General features: G+C 47.7%; 1 protein-coding gene across 1 annotated transcript in view; it reads right to left on the reverse strand.

The window, feature by feature from the left end:
• Positions 1-8,698, reverse strand: part of BRF1 (BRF1 general transcription factor IIIB subunit) — a 175,403-nt gene extending 166,705 nt beyond the window's left edge. The window contains exon 1 of the mRNA XM_076345599.1: positions 8,474-8,698. Within this exon, the coding sequence (XP_076201714.1) occupies positions 8,474-8,660 (187 nt within the window). The 5' untranslated portion in view covers positions 8,661-8,698. The remainder of the gene's footprint in view (positions 1-8,473) is intronic.
• Between the last annotated feature and the right edge of the window lie 513 nt (positions 8,699-9,211).

Consider the following 9,211-nt stretch of genomic DNA (forward strand, 5'->3'; position numbering starts at 1 on the left):
TTGCTGACCATAACTATCCGTTTCCACAAACCCCAAAAGACTGAAATACTTTGATCAAGGCAAACCCCGGTCAAGTTCTGCCCTTGAGGTCAATGTAGCTCACACTCCTAGATGTAAAAGCATAAAGAAGTTTTTAAGGATAAAGTAGTATATACAAAACATTTCAGTAAGCTTCCATAGGCATACCTGAAAAATTGAGCATACCAGAGCTTTACTAAAGAGAAAGACACATTAAATTTGTCAAGGGACACTGCAAAGTAAGAGTATCCATTCAGCGTTTTTGGCAGTACAAATGGGTCACTGTAGTAAGTTGCTCATAATCTACTTGCAACAAAAAAAATTGTATTACCAGGAAGAAACTTTTACTTGATATTCTAATTATTTGAAACAGACCACTTACAAATGTTGTGGAGCCTCCTACACTAGAAGTTTTAAGAAACACTTGCTGGTGTGTTAAGGGCTACTAGTTCACAACTTTCCTTTCTCCCTGTGAGCAAAAGCAAGTAGGTATCTTTCCACAAGCAACATTCTTCCCACCAGCCTCAAATTAGTATCTTTGGAGAAGGAGAGTCTTAATGTATGTATGCCATACAAGAGCCACAAGCTCTACGTGTTCCTGACTCGGTACTGAAGTTGGACTAATGCTGCCAATGCCCCTTGCAGCCTCCCATTTCTATGACTATGTCTGTGTAGTCATCACCATCCTAAAACCTCCTGGCTTAGTCACTACACAAGAGTAAGTGAAAAGACTTAAAATTAACACCAGTTATTGTAAATCTCAAATGCCAACCTAGCATTTAAAGAATATGCATTTGTAATTTAGTTTATTATGTATTTTAAAAAGTCACCAAAACAAATAGAAATTCCAAGCAACAAACCATAAAATAGTAAAGCTGATTCAAGACAGTCACGCTGCTCAGTCTCACACAGACACACCGGTGATGTACGTTCACCTCAGACCCCAAAGGCAGGGTAAGTGCTGTGGGGCAAGAATCCCACTTTGGTGGCCAGCCTACAATCACTCCATAACCCTCCTATGAAGTAGTACCCTGTAGGTCTTATCTGGAGTTGATAAATGCCGCTAGCTCCACCAACTTGTCTTCTCCATCCCACAGTTCTGCCACCTCAGACTATGGAGGCTGCATTTCATTATGCTAACCTCCATTTTTTTATCCCGTTTTCCACGGGAAAACAGCGCACACAGCAGTGCTGCCCGCCCCTCTCCTATCTCTGCCCAGTTTCAGACAAACCTGAGAAGGGGACAGAGGTCTCAAAACTACAAGGTTTCTGTCAGTTTTATAAAAACAGGCAGCTGGTTGGGGAAAACACGCGCTAAGTAAGAGCTAGCTAAAAGCTTCTGAAAAATAATTCTGATTTAAATTTTTACTAGAGACGTGACCCCGAACTCTGTAGCGGGCCAGGGGCAGCCGCCACCCAGGGCATCAGGCACTTCTGTGGATCCAGGGACGGGCTGAGGCCAGGCAGGACGTCAGCCTGCACGTGGGGGTCAGGATCAGGCCCAGCGAGGGGAACCAGGTCAGACACAGCCTCGGGATGGCCAGGCAGGGCCATAGGGATGAGCTGAGGCCAGGCAGGACGAGGGCCTGGCTCGGTGGGGGCCATGGCCAGGCAGGGCAGGGCTGTGGGGAGCTGGAGACTGGCCTTGATGTGGCATCGCTGGGGCAGGGGCTGACATGGGGGTCTGGGGCTGTGGGCAGGGTTGGGGGAGCCCCAGGGAGAAGCTGGTTGGGGACAGCAAGAGCCAGCAGTTCCTGGTGAAGCAGGCAGCTCTCCAGCCACCGGACCGCACACACACAGAGATCCCTTCTAAAGGGCAGGTTTCCAGACTGCCTTATGGATTGCGCCCAAGAAGCTTATCAGATGCTATTTTTCTCAACTTACTACCAAGCATTCAAAGGCGATTTCTGGAACAAAAGGAGCTGAGCTTCCCCAGACACAATGTGTTTCAGGATCACAAGCTCAGTACACCTTGCAGTGCCCTTTTCTTGTGCTGTATTTTCTGTTATGTCTTCCAGCTTGGTGCTGTGCTGCTTGCAAGCTTTCTCAGGTGGGACTGTTTTCTTCTCCTTTGATAAGCGTCAGAAGCCCTAGACTTCCACTTTCTCAGCTTCTTTAAACAAAAACCTGAAGAGAGATCTGGACCATCAGTGTTTGCTCTGTGTTCAGCTTTCCTCCCCTCACTCTCTTCAGCTTCATACTGGGTTTTTCTCCTGTCAGCCTTAGGGAAAATACCTGTGAAAACAGTTTCTCCCAACAACTACCACAAGACGGGGGACTCCCACCCAGACATAGTGAAAGAGCGATCAGAGAATTCACCGCCTTCAAACACAGCACATGACTCGTAACTTGCCTTTCTGCAAAAGCAGGTGCCATAAAACCGATGCAGACTGGCGAAGGGTTCAGTGGAGCTCCGTTTTCCGGGATGCAATTACAGTATAATGGAGGGAGAAACGTAGCTCACTCTTAGACCCTGTATTGCTGTACTTCATGCTGGCATGCATTCAAATGTTATTACCGATAGGAGTCCGTTAAGAACTTCGGTATGAAGAAAAAAAAAAGGCAAGATGCATTCATTCCAATTAGCGAAATGAGGAATTTTAATTCAAATGCTCCCCAAATTTGACAAGAAGCCACAGAGAACAACATCTTTTGGCTAGTCTGAGAATATCTGAACTGGCTATCAATTATAAGGTGGATAGTTATTCTTCAGAACTAGACTCAGATAGGAAAAGTACATGCCTCACATTTTTCTGTGCAACTAACAGAGTTCCTTGGAGCTCAAATGTGCATGACAATCCTTTTCCACTAGTATCTGACTTATCCAGGGTCAAATCAGTCAAGCTCAGAAACTCAATTTCAACGCATGGCCTTCACAAGCTTCCAGAGAATAACACAGCCAGGGTTAAGTGTTGATGCTGGACTCCTACCTGGCTATGACCGCTTGCCACAGAATTAAGAATTACAACTAATTGGACCGGTACAGGGCCTATCAAAGCTTTCACTAGCTTGTGCTTTGAGGACTTTCCTCTCAGATCAATAGAAAGATACACAGTAGACCCCTTTTAGAGCATGAAGGGGGTATTCCCTTGCTAGTGAAAGAACTTACCAGCTCATGACCCAGCAAGTGACGGGTACCTCAAAAGAAGAGATGACTTGCCACTCCCCTAGACAGGCAGCATTAATAAGAATTGTGGGATTAGGCTAACCTGCAATCATATCCTCTACTTCCATCAAGACCACGGCAATGAAGAGCATTGGTGTTATTATGCTGAGACAGATAGGTCATGCCCATCTCCAAAGGGCGTCTTATCAGGACTGGGATGGCCTAGCTCTCTCTTTGTGTATTTGTATAAGCATGTTGTGTCCTTTTATATGCCCCAACTACCATTAGGGAAGATTTCATGGTCCTTATTACGAAGTACTGCATACACAACTTCATAAACCTTACTCTAAATAAATCTTCGCCTTGCAGTCTAGATTTCTGGACACCTTATCACAGACACTCACAATTGTAAATATCTCTCCTACCTACTTCTCACAAGGAGATCAGAAGAATTAGCTAAGCATTTTCAAGAGAGAACATATCTATATAACTGTCAAAGTCAGAAGTTTTGTGCTCACCACTTTCAAGAACACAAGCTGAAAAAACCCAAGTATTAATATCTAGGGACACCTACACTTTATGCTGCAAAGCCATAGCCCCCCGATTCTTGGACCAGTTTTAAAAGAATGGTCAAAACCCTCAAAAGCATCTTTGTAGAGCTCAAAGAACATGATCTTCCTCTGAAGACTCAAAAGAACAGCTGTGCCAAGTCAGATCAAAGGACTATCTAGTCCAGTATCCTACCTCTGAATGGTAAAGTCCATTAATATACATGCCTACAAGTGAACACAAAACATAGGAGGAAAGCTTGTCGCAATACTTCTCTCACATAGTCTCCCAGAGTCTAGAGATCTGTGGCTCAAGGATTTCCTGAGCCAGAAATAGTATTTTTTTTTAATGGCCGTGACATTTTTTAATTCTGTCTGCCCAATCATTTTTTAACTCGTGAACTTTTACCATCCACAACTTAGGATTCACAATTTAATTAAACGTTTTTTTCGGGGGGGGGGGGGGGGGGGGGGGGGGGGGAGGAACAGGGGACAACCACCACCAAAACTCCTAATGCTTCTGAACCTCCTACTTGCTACCTTTAAAATAAGCTAGCTGCTAGATTTCTTACCGTTCCCTAGTTTTTGCATTATGTCATACTGAACAATTGCTCATCCTTCCCATGTTATTCTACTGTATTTACAGACCTCTACTCGTCCCCATTCAATCTTCTCTTTTCCAGTCTGAAGAGGCTGAGTCTATTCAGTCATTCTAACTGAGAAGCTCTTCAAGAAGCCCTCCTCTTGATCACCCCATCTTCCTCTCTATCTTTTCTAGTTCTATTAGAGGTTTTCTTGGGGAGAGGAAGAAAAGAGAGAAACACACCAGAACCGCACACAGTATTTAAGTTGCAGATAGTCCTGTGTATATTTAACAGTGTATGTATATGCTGTCACATTCTTTTCCTGATAACTTCTAATATTCCCCTCCCCACTTTGGTTTTTTTTGTACTGCGAATGAACATCGAGCTAAATGTTTTTACAGAGCTATCTATTAAGACCTAGGGATCTCCTTCCCAAGTTATACTAGCTAGTCCAGATGCTACCATCCCACGTGTGGAAGAAAGGAACAATCCTAACTCTCACTACAACTCTCAATCCCATCTGCTATCCTACTACCCAGCTACTAAGAGCAACAAATCCTTCTACAGTCTTTACTACCCCAAATAATTTAGTGTTGCCAGCAAACCTCATTAACTCACCATTCACCTGTTTTCCAGATCATCAGCCCAGATTCTATGGAACTCACTTCAGGAGACTTATTACTTATTTCTAGTCTACGATTCTTATAATTTGAGTAGTTACTTTGCTCTGCAAGGACTTTCCCTTATCCATAACAGCTCAGATTCTTTAAAAGCTTCTGGTGAAGGATCTTGCCGATCTCCTTTTGCAAATCCAACAATCTGCTTTGTCCACTTACAGACTTCTTCAGAAACCTCCAAAAGATCTGCAAGGCATGCCTTCACTTTGCCAAAAAACATTCTTCCCCCATATTTACCTGCACATCCATCTATTTCGTCCTTCACTGCTTCTGCCCTTTAGCCCAACAGACTTACTAGCCTGCATTTCCCCAAACCTCGCTACAGTAGCAAAACGAGATCTTTCAGTCATATTCCAGCACAAGCCCACACTTTCTCAGCACACTAATACTCAGTTGTTAAAACTGTCAAAACAATGGAAAGAAACAGACTCACACACCTGCACTGGAAAACACTGGCTATACCAAACTTCTCTGTGAAAGCCATCAGTGTTGAGGCTGTGGCTTCCTACACTAGGCACGTTGATAGCTGAATGTAAATACTGCCCGGGAAAACTTAACTGTGATCTCACACCTTCTTCCAACCCTGAGAGAAAAAAAGAAGGAATTTCCCATGTTTTATAGTGAGGGCTTACTAGCAAGGACTTGGCATGATCTAGACACTTTGTATTAATATAGAGAAGTGTAGGACTCTCTTCCTCCTTCAGCAAACAAATGCAAGATTCTGAATCCTTAACACACAGCTTGGCAAAATAAAAGGTTTTGCTAGATGCACCAAAGAGAAATCAGTAACAGTATCTCAGTGCTTTCCATTCCCTTTTGCTTCTTTATGATGAAGACGAAAATAAGTTATGAATAAAGGCATCTATAACTACTCAAAATACATTAGCACACAAATAGAAGCCCTCGTGAATCTTGGAAGGGTTTGGGGAACCTTGTTGCACAACCAGGAGCTCTGAACTCCGTAGACACCAAGAGCCCCATTCAACTCCCAGCTCTGCAACAGAGAACCTGACAGCCCTCATACTTTGCAAAACCTAGACAACCGCCTCCGAGTCACCCAGCCCCACTGATCAAGAGCCAGGGTCTCAAAAACAGTAGCCCAGGCACCTCTGACACTGCAAATGCTCCACATAGTAGGGCTGCCCATGAACACTAGACTGCAGTCCGAGGAGTCTCGGCCCAAGGCATTTCATAAACGGGGGATCCCTCAGAGCCACAGACCTAAAGAGGCTACAAAGATGACAGGAAAAGGTGTTAAAAATGGGTAACTTCAATGGAAACCTGCTCACATAACCAGAAAAGTCACTGAGAGCTATAACTTACCTGAAAATGTTGCTTTCAGCAAGTACATGTTTTCTGACTTAAAAGAAATATACATTCTACTGGAAATTCTCCAGACAGCACAACACTAGAGATACAAATTCTGTCTTGCTTACACAGGAAAGGACTTTTCTCCCCATTCCGAAGGTCTTAAATCGGTGTCATACAAGCACAATAGACAAGCATACATCATGAAGACACTGTTATTGCAGCACAAATACATCTTTTCAGATTAGCTTGTATCACTCAGTTTAAGTCAAGCAAAAAAATTATTCACAACAGAAGCATCTGTTTTGGAACATGAAGAATTATACCGGCATAAACCACCCATATCCAAATTTCCTTAAAATATTTACTGCATGAAATAAGGCCCCCACTCATCCTTGCAGTAACTTAGCAAATCTACAAACAGCATTGTTTTGAAAGTCCTGTTCTACTCTTTCCACAAAAAACATTTCATCAAAATACATACATTACCACACATGGGGACTTGCTAGAAGATCACAATATGAACACACAGCAAAGCCCCTGCAACCACACCTTGTGCCAGCCAGATAAAGCCACCATAAGCATGCTAGAATGTGTTCCAATTACATTTTCACTTTTACACACCCACCCACCTCACGGTGCTTATCTGTCTTCATGGGTGCTAGAATTATTTTTTTTCAGAGTAACATATGACATATAACTAACCAGCTATACAAGATCAAAAAATTAATGCACTATCCATCAAAACAAAGATTAGCCAACAGCAGCATCTCAGGACTTGCACAAAAGGGAAAGGGTCCCTTAAAGGAACTTCGGAAAGTACTGTGCAATTCATCCAGAAGAAGAAAAAAACCTCAGTATGGTGCAGTTCTCTCTTTTCCTTTTGCTTTTTTTTTTTTGTAGGATAAAGGCATCCCAAAATGCGCTCTAGCTTGCATGCCATCTGTCCCGCATAATTTTGGGTGGGAGGGAAAAAGCAGTACAAGCCCTTAAAAATGTAGTCTCCACATCACTACAGGAAAAAGTGAAGGATACAGGAGCTGCTCATAAGCTACATAAAAAAGTAATGCCAGCAGCCTGAGCTGGAAGACAGGAATGGCATCAGACAAATCCTAGTCTACAGTAAGCTCCCGAACTCCAATATGCAGCGTTGTCCTCTTCACCACAACTCCTCTTTCTTTCCCACAGCCATACAATCCATTAGTCCCTCTTGTTTCACTGCTAAGCTCCTTCACGTGTTTCTTGCTTATGTTTCTTTCTCCTTACACACATTCCCTACACCCGTTTTCCTTCTCTCCCCTTCCAAACACTATGCCCTCTTCACGTGGCCTTTTTCCAGGCACACAGGCCTTATCCTCCAGGGCATTCACACAAATACCCCAACCCACCTATTTACAGGAGACTCTTGGCCCTTCACTTCCAGCCTCTTTCTCCTCCATCACACTGCCTCTGTGCCTCCACACACTCCCTCTACCAATCAAACACCCAACTCTCCTGTCCTCTACCCCAAATAATTTCATAAACCTCCCCATTCCCCATGCACCGTCCTTCCACACAGAGCCCCAGACCTTCTCTCATGCACCCACCCCACACCATGCAGAGCTCCAGTCCTTCACGCACTTACTCCCGCCACACACAGAGCATCTCTCCCATCTCGCACAGCTCTTTTTCCCCATTCATCCCAGCCTCCCCTCCCACCCCATTTCTGTCTCACACTGTCTTCCCTCCCTATGCACTGTCTCCCATTTCCACTTTGTGCAGCACTAGCTCCCACACGCACCAATCCCTGTCCCTCCTTTGCACAACATTCTTTTCCACACGCTCTGTCCCCCACACCCCTTTGCACAGCACCCTGTCCCCCATGCACCGACACTGTACCCCCTTTGCACAGCACCCTTTTCCCTATACCTTGTCCTTGCCCCCCAGTACCCACTCCCCCACGCAGCATCCCCGTAACCCCACCCTCCGGCACAGCACCCTCACCCCCGTGCACTGTCCCTGTCCTCCACACCCCTTACAGCACCCTCTCCCTCATGCAACGTCCCTTGCCCCCCACCACTCTCTCCCCTGTCCCCCCAACATCCTCTCTCCACACACTGCTCCTTATTCCCCTCACACCCTCTCCCCACGCACTGCCCCCTGTCCCCCCGACACCCTCGCCCCCGGCCCCGCACAGCACCACACCCCCCGGCCCGGCCCGGCGCACGTGCGCCCCGCCCCGGCGCCGCTCACCGTCCAGCGACACGAACTGTCCCACGGCGGAGGAGCCGCCGCCGCTGTTCTCCACGAACTGCACCTCGGAGACGATGATGTTGTCCTCCAGCACCGAGCCGCAGCCGGTGCACACGGCGTCCCCGCGCGCCGCGTCCACTTCGATCTCCGAGCAGCCGCAGGCGGCGCACACCCGTCCGCCCGGCATCTTGCCCAGCGCCCCGGCCCGGGCCCCGGGCGGCCCGCCGCCTCCTCCCCGCCACTACCGCCCGCCCGGCGCGGCGCAGCCCGGCCCGGCCTCGGCGCAGGCCTCGCTCGCCGGGACCGGCGGGGGGAGGAGCGCGGCGGCGGCCGCCCCCGCCCTCTCTCGCGAGACTTCTTCTGCCGCTCCCCGCCCCTCCGGTGCGGCCCCTCCCTCACCGCCGCTGGCGGGGCGGGGCGGGGCGTCTCATCCGCCTGCCCCGGGCCTTGCGTCTGTCAGGGCTCCGCGGCGGCTCTCCTGTCCTCCCCCGCCGGGGCTCGGGAGACCCCAGCGCCCCGCTGCGCTTCGGGGGTTCCCTTCTCCATGCCCGAATAAAGGACCGCGAACTACGCCTGGCCTCCAGCGCTCCGAGTGTGACTGTGACGGGGGGGAGTCCGGTTAACGAGGCCAGACCCGGCGCCGGGCCCAAAGGCTTGGGGCGGGGACGGCCGTTACCGAACCGTCTCCCGTTGCCCGGGCAGCGGCGGAAACGCGCTGGCGCCGGTCGGTGCAGCGCT

This window comes from Aptenodytes patagonicus, chromosome 7 (genome assembly GCF_965638725.1).
Source record: "Aptenodytes patagonicus chromosome 7, bAptPat1.pri.cur, whole genome shotgun sequence".
In the NCBI taxonomy this organism is placed as follows: domain Eukaryota; kingdom Metazoa; phylum Chordata; class Aves; order Sphenisciformes; family Spheniscidae; genus Aptenodytes; species Aptenodytes patagonicus.